Source organism: Pseudoliparis swirei, chromosome 2 (assembly GCF_029220125.1).
Source record: "Pseudoliparis swirei isolate HS2019 ecotype Mariana Trench chromosome 2, NWPU_hadal_v1, whole genome shotgun sequence".
NCBI classification, from domain to species: domain Eukaryota; kingdom Metazoa; phylum Chordata; class Actinopteri; order Perciformes; family Liparidae; genus Pseudoliparis; species Pseudoliparis swirei.
Genome location: NC_079389.1, coordinates 5244665 through 5262422, shown reverse-complemented (window position 1 = coordinate 5262422; position 17758 = coordinate 5244665). Strand labels below are relative to the sequence as shown.

General features: G+C 41.3%; 1 protein-coding gene across 1 annotated transcript; it reads left to right on the top strand.

The window, feature by feature from the left end:
• The first annotated feature begins 1626 nt into the window (after positions 1 to 1626).
• On the top strand, positions 1627 to 17650 carry LOC130206843 (ly6/PLAUR domain-containing protein 1-like). Its single transcript, XM_056435046.1, has 3 exons — positions 1627 to 1707; positions 4372 to 4503; positions 16676 to 17650. Exons 1-3 carry the CDS (start codon positions 1656 to 1658, stop codon positions 16906 to 16908), a joined length of 417 nt encoding a protein of 138 aa, XP_056291021.1. The 5' UTR covers positions 1627 to 1655; the 3' UTR covers positions 16909 to 17650.
• Positions 17651 to 17758: the final 108 nt, after the last annotated feature.

Here is a 17758-nt window from a genome sequence, read left to right as displayed (position 1 = left end):
GTCCACGCTGTACAGCCCTGAAGGGACTAATCCATCTTTTGAATATGTGAAAGAGTATCCAACCATTTTTCTTTTTTTGTACCTCCTCCCCCAAGTGTTGCAGAGGTTGTTATTAGTTTCTTTAATGTGCCTCACTTCACGGAGCCTCATGCCGACCCGGAGAGCCTCTCGCTTTAACTCTCTAACTTGTGATCCATTGCACGGGCTGCGCTATTTTTTTCCTCAGGCACATGTTGTTGTGAAAAGTCGCCGTTTGAAGTACTTTTCGACAAGACTTTTGAAGGTGAAAGCCCTGAATCTTGCACACTGTCGGTTTAATTTCGTTGAAACGACGAGCTATAAATAAAGCAACGATTCTGGAGTCGTTTGGCCTTTTAAAGACAGATTTAGGTGGGTTGGAAGAGCAGAACAATTAACGCCTGTTAGCATCTTTATGAGTCTTTGTCAGACTTTATTGAGCCTCAGGAATGAGTTCTAAAACCCGGGAACAAGTCGGAAAGTTGCACTTCCAAAATGTATGTTTTAGTTTTTTTAATGGGGTTTCGGTTAGATGCCTAAAATAAGTTTAGCTCAAGATATCTTCAAGTTTTGTTCTACTATATAAAATATCTCAGTAGCTTTATTATGTTGCTAACAAGTGGCTAAATTAGACTCATCCGCCTTTACAGCCTCCTTGTGTTCATGCTCACATGACCATAGTGACCATAGTGGAGTTTGGCGATTACTTTCATATCAAAAATATCCTAAAAAAAGTGTTTGTCATTTGTGAAGATTATCTTGCTGAAGAAATCATGTAAGTATCACACAAGCTTGGGATTGTTCCCTTTGCCAGTGCGATGCTAACTTACTGGAACGCAGGGGCGTTTGTAGGATTCAAAGAAACGGGGGCTAAGCCCCAAGGGGAGAGTTATGACCGGTTATGTTTGCATAGCAATTTTATTTGGGGGGGGTTATCCGGATATCCATTGTTAGAGACAGAATTTCAGGGTCATAGTGATATTTTATGCTCATTTGGACTCTATGTGAGATAAAGATGAACTTGTTCAGTGTCAAATATACCATTCAACGGAAAGAAAATATTATAAAAATATATTTAAATGCAAAGAATAGAGACATGTCAATATATATTTGTTGTATTTCGAATCTCGCTCAATGGAGATATGTTAACAATCGTTACAGGGACTCCGTGCATCATTTACTTAGAGCTGTACTAACTTTTAAAGCCAATAATGCCAAATTATTTGGGGGAGCTGAAGTACATTTTAGGGGGGGGGGGACTGAAGCCCCCCTAAAATAGGCCTAACGACGCCCCTGCTGGAATGGACTACAACAATACATCATCTCTGCACCAAAGGGGAAATCAGGTTGTTGCAGTTGCAGCGATTAGGATTTTTAAAGGACTTTGTAAAAATAAATAAACATGACATAATGTAAAATGCCCACAGCGGTAATTCTAACAATATATAGAAATATAGCAGATAAGAGGAATACCTTTGCATCGCTGACTTTTTTTTGGGAGGGGGTCACGTGGTACACGCGCGTCAGCGGCGGATAGAGGTGAAGCGTCGGGCTGCCCCGCCGCTCGGTCTCCGCGCGTCAGACCCGGGCGAACACCGGTCGCTCATGTGGTTGCGCCGAGCCCCACGAAGCGGACCATGCGGCTGTTCCCCGTCTTCACGCTGCTGCTCCTGCTTCTCCACAGCTCAGGTGAGGACGCACGGGACTCTTTATATGACAGTTTAATTTCCACTTGTGGTTCTTCTTTTTTGGGGAGGAAGAGAATAGGAGAATAGGGCGCGCGCTGCTTGGAGAGATGCGCGCGCGGACCCGTCGCGGTCCTTCTCCAAAGTTGAGCAGGTGTGCTTGATTGCAGCTCGTGCTTTGTGACGAGGGGCACCTCGAACGGGCTTAGGTTACAGTATCGATTGCCACACTTTTATTATTTGACACCCATGGGCAGGCCCGGGGTGGGTAATCGGGAGAATCGGGAGAGTTCCCGGTGGGCCGCTTCACTTCTGGGCCGGTCGAGAATTTTATTTGTTGACACTTCGATAGGTTGATCGCGGTCGCTGCAGAGCTCCGACGCCGGTCTGCGCGCATCGGGACGGAGCAAAAAAATAGTCACTTGCCCCCCCCGTCAACAACTCTTCTCGGCTCGATGCCGGCGCGCGCAAGTATTTGCATTGCATTATCCAATTTCCACTACCATTAAAAAAAGTGGGCTGGTCTTGAGCCTGAAATTCCCGGGCTGAAAAGTGGCCCCACTCCAACCCTGCCCATGGGAGATTGTTTGTCGCTTATATGGCACGCGCTCGTGCGTGCTTGAAACACATCAATGTTTCCATAGCCTAGAGGCAATGTTGAAAACCATCGACACCAGTTTAAACTTCATCACCACTTGCTCCAGAGTGTTGTATCAGTCTGGGCAGAACTTTTAGTCGAGTTTAAATTAATTACAAATGACAACATATTTCATCCAGATATATCCACTTGTCCTTCTCTTCGCCTACTCGTTGTTTAAATCGGCTGCAAATGCAATATGCATTCTCATTTCTGCACGTGTTGTTGAAGTCCTTATTATGAAAGGTGGACTATTATCAGTGTGGTTATTATTTGTCTTTGTAAACATGAATAATGAAAGCCGATGAGCCAAAACCTTTTTTATTGTCAATGTAAGTCAGAATGAATTGCTCAGTCAATGCATGTGTGAGTTGAGAGCATCCCTACTGCTTCATGGAAAACTGCTCCGCCATTCAGAATACATTAGCCCTATGAAGGACACTAAAGCTCACGATAAACATATTTGTTTTTTTGGTCGGAAATACTGAAATAGCGACGATGAAAGCCGGACCCGATGAGATGTTGCAACAACACGCTGCCAAAATAATAATAACTAGAACGGGCACTCGGTAGAGCGCGTACCTTCGCCGCAGGCACTTTTTTGGTACCTTGTCATGACCTTGACCTTGACCTTTGACCCGATCGATCCCAAAATCTAATCAAATGGTCCCCGGATAATAACCAATCATCCCACTAAATTTTATGCGATTCGGTTTAATTCTTTTTGAGTTATGCGAATAACACACATACAAATAAATACACAGCGATCAAAACATAACCTTCCGCATTCTCGAATGCGAAGGTAATAATACGACCGCCAGCAGCTCCAATGCAGCTGAATAATTGAGCTTGTCTGTCACATCAATTTGAGATGGTCAGAGGGCGAGGAACCAAAAGACAGAATATAGTTGAGGGAAGAAAAACTGAGTTTCACTTGGATATGAAACCATTTTTTTCGTGATTACAAGAAAACAAACCAATCTGACCTGCTGAAAATGATGATGCAAATACAAAGATTAAATAATCAAGGGAGAAACCCCACTAATATATGACCATAACACTTCCCCAGTAGATTAATTACTACTACATAGACATAGATATTTGTTTTTTGGGTTACAAGTTCTCTGAAATGGTATTTTTAAATATGCAAAGTAGGCAATGATATGCAAAGTAGGCTCATTTGCATACATTTCCAGAACAGAACATTGGATAAAGCCAGGTTCAGATTTCTTGTTTAATTTAGTTGACATATTAGAGTCAAAGGCTGTACAAATTTAAATACATATATTTTATCACTCATAAATCCGAAAACATAATGTCAACAGACATAAATCAGGCTGTGAATGACATACAGTGGGTACGGAAAGTATTCAGACCCCTTTAAAATGACTGCAATGAAACAAAGACTGAACATTTTAAAGGGGTCTGAATACTTTCCGTACCCACTGTGTGAACAAACCCGTCTGCAAAAACCTTCAGAATATCAACAGGAGTTAAACTGGAAAGTGTGACGTATGCAGATGCTCCTGAGGTGGATATTTATGACTCAGAGTTTGAGAAAAAAAACATATTTTAAGAAAACTGCTTTTTTTTAAGAGAGATATTGGAAAATTCTATGTATTTTAAAGATGCTACAGGTGAGTCGGGAAGCTCATCGATATCATCATGAAACTTCCACAGAGGATTACTTGCATTAAGAAAATCATTTGAACATGCTTTCTGAAATTCAATTGTTAAATATGCAATGAATCGTTATCTAATGCTAACTTTGGAGACATCTACATATGCAAATAGACAAAGAAAAACGCCCACGTATTTTAGATGTTTTCAAAGGAAAATCGTTAAATTAACTAGTGCATGAAAAACTATGTTTTTGCCTTGGGCTGTCTCCCCAATGTGTGTGTGTGTGTGTGTGTGTGTGTGTGTGTGTGTGTGTGTGTGTGTGTGTGTGTGTGTGTGTGTGTGTGTGTGTGTGTGTGTGTGTGTGTGTGTGTGTGTGTGTGTGTGTGTGTGTGTGTGTGTGCGCTGCAGGGCTGGCTCTGCAGATCCAGTGCTATCAGTGCGAGGAGATGACACACGACTGCTCCACGCCGGAGTTCGTGGTCAACTGCACCGTGAACGTGCAGGACATGTGCCAGAAGGAGGTTCTGGTGAAGGACGACGGTAAGTCCCATCCACACGGGGGAAGCGTGTTCCTCCTCTCCGCTGTCACAAATCAGCATGTGTTCGATCTCGGGCGGCATCGGAGCAGAACACGCTCCAGTACCACGTTGTACAGATTGGCCTCTTTTCAAGTAAAGCGGATTGTTTCTCAACAAAAGGATCATCTGAAATGGCACAAAGGAACGAGTCGGTCTTGCCTGCTTGTTTTGAAGTGTCCTCCAAAGCCTGTGGCCGGGCTCGCCGCTGTGAGCAGAAATCGAACTGATCCGAGGTCAGCGAGGACAGTGCTCTGTGAGGATCATTAGAGAATGAAAGTCTCAGCGGCAGGTCAGTCTTTGAAATAGAAGTCATGAATATAAACTATTCCATTTCCTTCTGAGGAGAAAACCTACCAGCTCACGCTGTGCACGCAGTGGCAGTCGTGCGCCGCTGTTAACTTAAAGCGGCTTTGTCGGCATTGGTGGATACGTCGGCCAATAAGTTATGGTGATGATGCTTTTTTGTGGATTTAGATATTTTAGTAATCTGTAGGGCACGGTTGGGCGATATGTAAATGTTCCTGCGTGTTTAGCTGCAATATCCTTAAAGCTGCACCAACCAACATGTTATATGTGGATTGGATCCCATGACTACATGTAAAATGGAAATAAGAATTAACTAATTTTTGGTTTTCAAAAGGATTATTTAGACATTTATTTTTGAGGGTCATAAGTGTGATTGAAACGTATGTATATGGAAGATGTACAGGACTGTCTCAGAAAATTAGAATATTGTGATAAAGTTCTTTATTTTCTGTAATGCAATTAAAAAAACAAAAATGTCATGCATTCTGGATTCATTACAAATCAACTGAAATATTGCAAGCCTTTTATTCCTTTAATATTGCTGATTATGGCTTACAGTTTAAGAAAACTCAAATATCCTATTTCTAAATATTAGAATATCATGAAAAAGTATACTAGTAGGGTATTAAACAAATCACTTGAATCGTCTAATTAACTCGAAACACCTGGAAACACATTTTCAAATGTTTGATTTTGTTTTGCTGTTATAAATCTTTTTTTTACTTGGTCTGAGGAAATATTCAAATTTTATGAGATAGGATTTTAGAGTTTTCTTAAGCTGTAAGCCATAATCAGCAATATTAAAAGAATAAAAGGCTTGCAATATTTCAGTTGATTTGTAATGAATCCAGAATGCATGACATTTTTGTTTTTTTAATTGCATTACAGAAAATAAAGAACTTTATCACAATATTCTAATTTTCTGAGACAGTCCTGTATATATATATATATATATATATATAGATAACATTTTATTTTATTTCTTATTTTTTCTTTATTTTATATTAATTTTCTGATTTATGTGATTATAATAATTTAGAATAGGAATATATAAGCATTTTTTGCTTCTATCTATAATTATATAGAATAATATTGTATTGTAATGATTGACTGAATAAAATACACAACAACAACAACAACAACAACATGTAATGTTAAAGGGACAATCGCACAGATAATTAATCACCCCACACAGTCTCAGCTCCTGTCTGCTCTCTGGAACATTTCGGTGTCTTTCAGCTACTTGTTTTGGTTTCTACCTCCCGGAGCTTTACTCACTCTGGTTCACTCACCACTTTCATTCACTTCCTTTCCAGCAGCAGCTGTTGGCCGGGGTGCTCAAACCAAAAAAAGGGCACCCATCGCCAACATGATTTATCTATTGATCACTGGAACTGGATGTTAGCAAGTAATTGGTTGCTACGCAACACCTGAAGCACATTGTGTCGTGAGAAGACATGAGAGCTGAACAAAATGACTTGTTTTCTATTCACAATTACAATTTATTTTCATTTCCAAAATCATAGGAGCGAAAAATGCTTTATAATAAATGTCGAGGAGGAGGGGGGGTGGGGCGCAGTGGGGGCTCATGAGCGCCGAGGAGAAATTGTCCCAAGAACTCAAATAAATGCTCCGTCAGATATCAAAACACATTTGGGGGGAATTGATGACAGAGAGTAATCTTTATTCTTAAATACTTATGAAGGAAGAAAAAAGTTGTCTCCAGCAGAAAGGGCACTTTTCTCATCCAGGGCAAACGGGGAGGAGCTTGAGCACCACTAGGGGTCTATCTGTGCACGTGCCTGCTTCTGCATGTGTAAACAAGGCAACTGTGTGCTCTTACATTACATTTATATCATACTTTACACGGTGATAATATGTCCAAGCTTGACACATGGCCAACAATGTGAAAAAAAATCTGGGTATTGGGGACTCGTATCGCCATTCATCTGTTAGATTTGGACATACATATTGAAAACAGAACATTTTGAGCTCATTCATAAAGTAGGAGACAGTTTCCTTTGTCCTCTGAGCTTTTATTTTTCTAAATGCCGTGCATGTTTGTGCAAATAGTTGAAGATGTTGATGATTCTTCATCTATTTACAGCGGGTCTACTTGTTTTCTTGTTTTGAGCTCTCAGGGCCACCGTACTTCCATTCAATCAATCACATCTGAACCTCTGTTGTAAATGTGTAGACAGACTTTTCTGCAGCGACGCCGGCTCTCCCTTGTGTTGCCTTCGGGTAATTTTGACCCGATTCAATATTTAACCCTCCTGTCGCCTTCGGGTCAATTTGACCCGATTCAATGTTTAATGTCGGTGTTCTTTCGGGAGTCAACAAACAAACATAAAGTACCTCACACTTAAACTTGGAAAACAATATTAATTCTAATAATCTTCTGGAGATTTTAATAGCTGGGGTCATATTGACCTCAAGGGTAAAATATGTTAGTAAATATAAAGGTAACAGGAGGGTTAAACATTGAATCGGGTCATATTGACCCGAAGGCGACAGGAGGGTGAAACATTGAATCGGGTCAAATTGACCCGAAGGCAACACAAGGGTTAATAATGACTACTGTTCCCCTGCTTCGTCCCCGATGTGCTGCGGGACACTCTTCTGCCACAGGTCTTCTTCATTTTCACACCCCAGTGTGGGTCAGTTTCTCCCCTCTCTCGCTCCACTGCTGAGGAGCAAAAGCAATAAGCTCCTGTCTTTTGGAAAATGTGGTTCCCAATCCAAAGGGCGGGCACCGACCGCACCATAGAGTCAACAGTTCTTTAATAAGAAAACCTCCGCATGAACGCTCACGTACGTATGGAAGCCCGTTTCCGCCACTGTGATAAAAAAATTAAGATCCTGTAAGTCATAATTATGAGATACTATCTCATAATTATGACTTACAGGATCTTATAATTATGATAGTAAGTCGAAATTATGAGATAGTATCTCATAATTATGAGATAGTAAGTCGAAATTATGAGATAGTGAAGTCATAATTATGAGATAGTATCTCATAATTATGACTTACAGGATCTTAATTTTTTTATCACAGTGGCGGAAACGGGCTTCCATATGTTTGACAGAGTAGGCCCCACTACTAGTAAAGAAAAGTAGCCCTCCTCTCTTTAAAGTGGTCAAACTTCTCAATAACTCTCTGGTTAAAGTTAATCATGTCTGTGACGAGCCTGTTTCCATTATTCTTGAGGGAATGTGTCTGTTTTTCCGAACTTCTTCGTTGTGTTTTCGATGCCAGTTCGGTCTCCTTCTGCTGCTCTGCTCTGCAAACAGGGTTAGCTTCATGCTGTTAGCGAGTTAGCTTCATGCTGTAAGCTAGATAACTGCGGCAAGATTCGTGCTTTACACTTGTCTGAAGCTCTTTAGATCCCTCACCCCGTTGTAGTCCAGAGTTTCAGTCCCAGGACTTTGGAACAACAGACAGGGGAAACTAAACAGCGCATTACTCACTGAGCCTCCAGCTAACAGCTCCGTTAGCAACCTGCTCCCGTAGCTCCGTGGAGCTCTCTGGCTGAGGGAACGATACCGGTCTCTGATTGGCCGAATAGTCCAGTCACGTGAAATAAGAAACGATGTCATTGGCCAGGGCGCAATTTTTTGCGGCCCAAGATTCACGTTTCATCCGCCAATGAGAAGCCGTCCTTGCCGAAACGACCGTGAAATGTTTGCTGGCTGCTGCACACACGTTGGGCCGGAGCCCGTAACATGGGGCGGGGCTTCTGTCCGTGATAATGAGTGGCGATATATTATTTATGTCACATTTAACTTAAGTGGTTGTTGACAGGCTGACGGTCTCCCACACACATTTAGCGCGACAACACGGTATATTTGCTATTTAAATGATTTGGTATATAATGTTTTTTGACAGGATATATTATATTTTTTTCTTCTTCTTTTTTTTTTCATCTCAAAATTTTAAGAGGGGCGGCGCCCTAGCGCCCTCTATGGACGCACCGCCACTGGTTCTGATACTGGTGCACTTCGCAGATGATGGAAATCAGGCTCCGGATGCGGTGTTAAATTGAACAATATTTAATGGCAAGAAGTTTAGCAAACAATCAAAGCTCACGATCGTGGGTTGGTAGTGATCCCGGCTCCACAGGTACGAGCTGAAGCTGAAGCGAGTGTTGCTGTCTGACCAGGTCAAGATGAAAGAGATTCCTCCCAGCACAAAGAGCTGTTAGTCGTCATCAGCCAATCAACTACTCTCAAAGGTTCGTCCTTTGTTATTCAGTCCTGCAACACCTTCTCGTTGGCTGAAAGTCCAATATCCAAATGGAGGAGGTCAAACGTCACGACCCCGGGTCACTACGTCACTTCCGATCAGACTACTAAAAAAGTCCCTTCACAATAAAAGTCCAGTATGTTATTTTCCGGATTAAAATAACGTCACAGGCTTCAACCGGCTTCGACATTTCTGAAATACTGACTAACATTCATCCCCATGAGACATACATATAAACATTAACTCTTGCCATTCACATGTTATCATCACATACAGTCAATACAGTAAACAGTGTCTTTCCCTAAAGCTCTACAATAAATCCATAATACAGTCATAATAATATTCTCCCTAATATTTCCTATTATAATATCTTTCTATATGTATTAATATAAAGCATAAGACTTCAGAATCAAAACTATTACAACCTAACGAGACCCAAACAAAGCAAAAATAAGTGAATCTCGGCCTTGAATGTGTCAGGTGGCCAGACGAGTGACTGTAAATGAATGCAAATCCTGCTAATGTTCTCATGTTGGGTGTCAAGTTTATCTCTGGTAGGTAGTAGCTAACTTTGTAATTCCCTTTGGGTTCGACAGTAAGAGCAACACCTTTCACATTAGTCTTCAGAGACACTCGATTGAACGGAAGCTATTCATCAGCTACATCAACAGGTGGATGATCGGTTAGTTAGCTCCGTTAAAAGCTGAAATCTTTGTGACGCCCAAAAAAGTTGTTTCAATAAATATGTATCTTTGCACATTGCTGTCTGTCACAGCGCTGAGCCTGTAGTCCCTCCCACGATTTGACTCCACAGTGAAAACACCTCATTATTTCAGCATCCGCTCAGTGGAGCGGTGATTAGGAGACCAGCGCGTGTTGTGACTCCTCAGCTCTGCACGGGAGCGTCTGGAAGGCAAACGACTGGCCCGACGTGTCACACAGCAGCTTGTTTTGCAGGTGATGCTGATGAGAGTTGACGAGCAGCATCTCATTATGCTGCAGTGGCTGTCGCGTCTCTAGTTAACTACATAGATATGAGCAAAGTGGCGCTTTGATTTCACCACCTGAAACTGCTGCGTCTCATTTCTCGGTTTGACGGGCCGTCTGTGCTGTTTGCAAGAGGCCGTGGTTCAGTATCTGAAATCTAGAAGGAGACTTGTTGTTTAATTGCTTAAACGAAAAAGACGTTGAGCGTGCAACCTAACAGGAAGAGGCGGTGAGGTCTCAAGATTACCCTGTGGATACGTCTGGGATGGGGTTCGTCAGACAGTGTCACAGAATCCAGCTTTAAGATGTTTTTCACAAATTCTAATGGCAAAGTGATGCACGGTCAGTAGCCCGGTTGTGATGATGTAACAGCTGGTGCAACGCTGGCCGTGCAGGGTCACGTGAAGCAGCCGGAGAGAAGACGAGCGGCGGCTGCACTCCCGATTTCATGGCTTATCTTAATTAGTTTCACAAAAGTTAATTTACTGTGTCAGGCAAAGGAGAATGAGAATGTGGTTAATCACAGTGTTTTTACATTTATTTGGTTAAATAGGGCGAGTGTGCATGGATGGGTTGGTTGTTTCAGCAGCGTTTGCTCCGGATCATAGATTTATTTGCTAAAGTGTGCAATTAATTCAGAGCTGAACTATTGTTTCACCGACGAAGAGATTGCATGTCTGTAAAAGTGGAAAGTGTAAAACATGGAAGTTTATTTTGAAAAGACACTTTGCACGTAACGAGAGGAAACTGTGAATACGGAAGTTTATTTTGAAAAGACACTTTGCATAAAACACAGAAGTTGTTTTTTTTAAAACACTGCACGTAACGAGTGGAAACTGTGAATACAGAAGTTTATTTTGAAAAGACATTATGCACGTAATGAGTGGAAATTGTGAAACACTGACATTTATTTTGAAAAGACACTGTAACGAGTAGAAACTGTGAAAACAGAAGATTATTTTTAAAAGACACTATGTAACAAGTGAAAACTGTGAAACACAGAAGTTTATTTTGAAAAGATACTTTGCATGAAACACGGAAGTTTATTTTGAAAAGACAAGTGATGCAAGAGTGTAGAATGGCGAGATGTATTTAATATTGGCTGACCCTTTACTGGTTGAATAGCCTTTGTGAACTTTGAGAGCTCGACGGGACCTCCTGACAGGAGAGTCTGCGTCCGCCTAAACCTGAGAGCATGTGAGATGTAACCAGAAGTCGGTCCAGTTATTTTCAGATTTTTCTCAATGTTATTCAATCCCTGACATGATTTAATGCCTTTTTTTAAGTGTTCCTCTTTCATCCCTTGTGTTTGTGTTTGTGGAACAATTTAATGTCCATGCTGACAATTTATATGGAAGACATCTTTACGGCTCGCATAACAACTTCCATATAGTTTCACTGCGTCGTGAAGTTTGACTTTAGATGGATGATAAAGCCACAGAGCAGACATGGAGACACATTTGCATCCAGTCACTGTCACACACACAACATCCAATTGTGTTTTCTACCCTCAAATATAGCAAACACTAACTCTACATAACTACTAGGAGCCAGATGCTTATCCCATCTCAGAACCACAGAAGTAGAGCCGGTGTCTTTTGATTTATTCGGTTATAATCTCATTTAGAAGGGCAATCAGAAGGTTCTCCAGACTCTGGCTCGTCGGACCGCTGACTCTTCCCCGTGCAGCCGACCGTGATGATTCTCATTACACCAAATTCCTCGCGGCGCTCCAAAGTTGATAAGAGATCTCACCCTTTCTCCCATAAATGAACTCGACAGCAGAAGACAGATTAAAGTGCTGAATCTTAGAATCCCCACGTAGAAAATAAATGAAATCCCCCCCCCCCCACCCTAAGCTCTTCAAACGTTAGAAATATAGTGTTTTCTGGTTTCATTTTGGTGATATTTGCTCAACAATCAGAATCGGTACCTTTTTTTATTGCTGTGTATATTTACACATAGAAGGAACGTGTCATGGCGGGTGGAGCAACAACAGACAACGACATTAACAACAGGCAACAATACACACAGTGCGATCATTACAAATATAAGTATGTGATAAACTAAATGTGGCACTGAATATATTCTCCATGGCTCTAGTTGGTATATGACGAATAAAGGGGGTGTTTTAATGACACTTCAACTGCTTTCAGTTTGTACACTTTGGATTGCCACTTCAACATATTTCAATGTGGATGCCACTTCAACTGCTTTCAGTTGTTATACTCTGAATGACACTTCAACTGCTTTCAATTGTTATACTCTGAATGACACTTCAACTGCTTTCAGTTTGTACACGTGTAATGCCACTTCAACTGCTTTCAGTTGTTTATACTTTGGATTGCCACTTCAACATATTTCAGTTGTTACAATATGGATGCCACTTCAACTGCTTTCAGTTGTTATACTCTGAATGTCACTTCAACTGCGTTTAGTTGTTATACTCTGAATGCCACTTCAACTGCTTCCAGTTTGTTATACTTTGGATTGCCACTTCAACATATTTCAATTTGTACAATGTGGATGCCACTTCAACTGCTTTCAGTTGTTATACTCTGAATGCCACTTCAACTACTTCCAGTTATTATACTCTGAATGCCACTTCAACTACTTTAAGTTGTTATACTCTGAATGCCACTTCAACTGCTTCCAGTGTGTACACTTTGAATGCCACTTTAACATATTTCAGTTTGTACACTTTGAATGGCACTTCAACTGCTTTCAGTTTGTACATGTTGAATTGCACTTCAACAGATGTGTGTGTATGTTTCCTGATTAGAGCAGTTCTCTTGACATGGTAAGGAATAAAATCTTAGATCGTTAACGACACAATTACATATTAGGAAGTTTTAAAGTTGGTCGTAATAGATGATGCATAGTAAGAGATGTTGACTTTTTTTCTCTTTAACTTTGCCCTTAATGAGATTATCAGATGTCAGTTGTCAGACCTGCAAGAACCCAAATAAAAATGTATAAGAGCAGAGAGGGAGCACCGCGGAAAAGTTTCAACATAGGGTTTAACACCGGAAGTCTCCCTCTCACTGTGTTATCAAAGTGTCCTCAAAGTGTTTGTGATATTTCCATTGTTACCGACACCTTTTCTTTGGAGGAGGTCTCTCGTGTAAAAGTAGCCACTGAAAAGCAAAACATCGGAGATTTGAATATAACTCAAAGCCGATTAATGCGATCTAATGTAAAGTGCGTCAATACACAGGGAAAGGAATACAAATGGCTTCATCTCACAGACCTTAACCAATCGGATGCTGAGGTGCACAGGCTGGCCGTATCTATCATCGTCTGCATGCAACTGAACACGACATATTATGGTAGCTGTCAGCCACGCGGCGTCTCCCGTCATAAAGACGAGGTACAGTAGAGCCACCGTCGCCTCGGGCTAATGAAATGCTGTGATCGATGTTGTCAAAAAAGCAGCACTTAAATCAAGCAATCCCAGAATGCAACCGGAATGGAACGGCACCATTTGTCATTCGTGACTTTTAAGCAGGGGGGAATCTCTGAGCCGTGGAGATGCTTACGTTTCTTTTAGGATGAGAAGTTCTCCCACCTGACGCCAACTAAAGTGAACATGTTGGCGTTTTCAGACGAAACACAGAATACTCTGAATATGATGAGGTTCCTCTGAAAAGCAGAATAACTGACGTATCACTAGAAGCTATATAATCCACATCCCAATAAAGTTGACTGAATTACAGAGATCCTCTGTGAACATTTCAATTAATCTGAGTTTACTTGGAAAAGCTTGTTGGAACAAGTCGTTTGTGGACGGAACATTTGGCTGATTGTATTCCAAAGACATTTAGATATGAGAATGTACACTTCCAATTACCCTTGTAATGTGTCACTCCTCTCTCCGCTTGAGGAGAGAGGAGTGACACATTAAAGGGTTATTGGAACACCCAAAGTGCTGCATGGTTCATTTAAACTGTGCATTCTCCCATGTCTTATATACACTGCAAATATGGAGTTCCCAGAAGGTGTTGCGTAATCCTGTGGAAACATCGTGTCAGACCTGTTGCACACCGTGTTTTACGTCTATCTCTTCAAGGATGGTCACACACTTCCCGAGAATCTCTTTCATTGGGCGATGTAAGAAAATCCCGTGGTTGTAAATGGCTCCTGTTGGATTTTTTTTATCTTGAGCAGTAATTGGAAATATAGCGAGAGCCGGTAACACGGGCAGTCAGTGGAAAATGAGGTGCCGTAAAAGTGGGATGAGTCACTGACGGGGAATACAGGTGTCACGGATGTTCTCACCTCAAACAATCAGCTTTTTGTTAAACCTCTCATAGCTTTTAAATAATTGGACATCAAGTTTAAGTTTCTACATCGGTGTGTGAAGAATGTTGAAGTGGATGACACCACAACTCTCTTGGCTATCTAACACATGTTGACACTTGTTATAGTGCAGACGCTCTAGCTATCTCTGATACTTTAACTCAACTGCCACTTCAACTGCTTTCAGTTGTTGCATGTTGAATGCCACTTCAACTGCTTTCAGTTTTTATACTTTGAATGACAATTCAACTTATTTCAGTTATTACACTTTGAATGCCACTTCAACTGCTTTACGTTTGTACAATGTGGATGCCACTTCAACTGCTTTCAGTTATTATACTTTGAAGGCCACTTTAACATATTTCAGTTTTTACACTTTGAATGTCACTTCAACTGATCTCAGTTTTAAATGTTGAATGTCACTTCAAGTGCTTTCAGTTGTTGCACTTTTAAAGCCACTTCAAGTGCTTTCAGTTGTTGCACTTTTAATGCCACTTCACTTTCTCTTAGCCTCTATAAATAATGTTTTGTTCAACTGAAACCCTTCAAGCGACATCTTAGCAGTTGTCACAGCCGACACTTTCATGTCTTGCCCTTTAAATGTTAGTTTAACTATTTTTGCCACTTCAACTGCCATCAGGGCCCCCAAAAAAGAAGAGATGTGGCGGCTGTTAGAGAGCAGACAGGTTTCAGCAGATCGGCCATGACTGCTGACCGTATATTAAGTCTTATTATTTAACACTAGCTCTAAGCAGCTCATAATACATCATTAAAACTACAAAAACCCAGAGCAAGTATTGAAATACATATACAATCATGTATTTCCTAATCATTTGAAGTGTGTGTTTTTATGAAAATAAACACTTCAACTGATAGAATAAAATTGACAATTCCTGACGGTTTAAACTGACTTCAGGACGGTGGTGAACAATCTGAATGAGCCAAGAAAAAAATCTGCAATAAGGGCGTCTCCATGTAGAGAAACTCTAAAGCAGTAAATTGATACTTCAACTGCTTGTAAGTGCATTTCTTTTACTATTATATCCACATTATATTGTGTATAATAAATAGGAACTAACGTAGCAAGTCCATCTTTTAACTAATTAAAAGTCTCCTGTCTGACTGCTGCTTGAGAAGTTTAGCGCGCTTTTCGTGGCGTCTAGAATTCATTAGCAGGAGCCGCGATGCCTTCAAGGAAAGAGGAGATATGGAGACGCGTAGCAGATTGACGCCAATTACTTTATATTTGAAACGCCTCCAAAAAGAAGCGTATAAAATAAATAAAGCTTTGGATGTACTGACGGCGTGTGGAGCTTTTAAACCCACGCAGGTGTCTTTGGTTAATTAGACTGCGCAGGTTTAAAGTGGGCGGAGCTATGCTGGGAATTAAGTGAAGTCACTGACTAGTGTTGTCCATTTAAAATAGTTACATATATATATATATATATGTTTTTAAACTCTAAAGCAAAAGAAGGCACATGGCAGCACTTTTTATTTGCATTTATTTTTTGCTCTGAATTGTGAATCTTTATGTTTGTCATTGAAAATGTAATTAAAATTGAAACAATATTTTTCGACCACGTTTACAGGTCAAACTTTCCTCTTTTTTATTTTTAAAGAGAGAGAGAAATGCACAATTTTAAGTAAAAACATTAGTTATGATTCAATTTAACCAAGTGCCGTAGCTGGCACACGTCACCGGACTTAGTAGTTGATGTCACGTTATCCGAGCTCAAACCAACTTATATTTTTAATTAAACGGAATAACTGCAATTGCTAATGTCACCTGTTCCACCTGTGCTGACACAGGCCCTGACACACGACGCCTGTGGCCCACGGGGCTGCGCTCGGTCGGCCTCTTTTTGTGCTGACTCTGCGTTTTTTAAAATCACAGTTAGCTAGTTATTTAGGCTGCGTAGTTCCAAAAGAGTTTTTTTATTTTCTTGAATGCTCCTCTGGATACGTATGAACACAGTAAGAAGAGAAGTCACACCCACTCACAAGCATCAAGGGCTGTTTTCTCCTCATGCGTTGACTAATTATCCTCCACACTGCGGCCATTTTATGCAAATCTCATGGAGACGCGGGAGTCGAGCTAAGCGACCGCAAAAAAAGCCCAATTATCCAGAGACGTTTCCCTTTAAGTTGGGTCCCTCTTGAATAGAATACATGCTATTTAAACCCCAATTACATGCCTCCATCTCACAGTTTCTGTCTTTGTTCCCCCTCACACACACACACACACACACTCTAATCCTCTCATTACCAGCCTAATGCATTTCTATCCCCATTTCAGGGATTCACTACCGCAAGTCCTGCGCCTCGTCGGGAGCCTGCCTCATCGCCTCGTCCGGCTACCAGCAGTTCTGCACCGGCAAGCTCAACTCGGTGTGCATCGCCTGCTGCAACACGCCGCTGTGTAACGGGCCGCGGCAGAAGAAACGACCGCAGTCGGCGGCGGCGGCGGCCGTTACCCTGCCCGTGTTCTCTCTCTCTGTTTTTGTCCTCCTGTCCTCCGCACTGCGCTGACACACCGTCAGAGTGGAGGCGACGTGTATGAACTGAGGAACACGCACATCTTCATCCTCTCACGTGGTCACGGTGCGGCTGCGCAGGCCGTGGAACGGCTTCTGGCTACTTTCTGGCGCAGCAGCTGGCTCGTTTGCATCCACCTTTGTTTACTTACACTCCCCCAAGGTCAAATGAGACGTATTGGAAACAAAAAAGTGAGTTCAGATTCATTATTCATTTTCTGAGCTTCTGATTTTATTTTTTAGATATCAAAAGCCTCACGGAAAAACACAATGTATGACAATGACTGTTTAATGATTGAAAACGGTATTTGGATGAAGAAAATCACTCATGCGAGTCATAATGTTTTAAGCCACCGACTTATCCGAAAAGTTTTATCCTGAAACTTTCCCCCACTTGTCATGTCTGCTCACACACACATAGAGCTGCAGGAGCATGTTGAAATACAGAAACCTTTTTTTAAAGTAGCCACCACATGTATTCTTCTTTCCATAATGACGAGAGCCGTTTGCATTGAGGTTGAGTAGGACATCTACGTCACCGCTGATGGAGTTTGAAGATGGAGTTTGGAAGTTACCCTAAAGGTTACGCTCATCCTTCGATCAGGGAATATGTCAAAGGTCCCCTGTGGAGTTTTGTGAATGTGTCCTGGAGTCCTAAAAAACACAGCGAATGCATTTTTTTTTTAAAGACAATATTTTGAGCTCTGCAGTGCTTACCCAACTTTTTTTTTCTTTTTTCTGGGGACCCACTTTTTAAAAAATGACAACCAATCATGACCGACTCTTAATCGGCCTCACATTGTGAGAAAAATCCAATTTGCATGAATTAATGTTCCTAAATTATT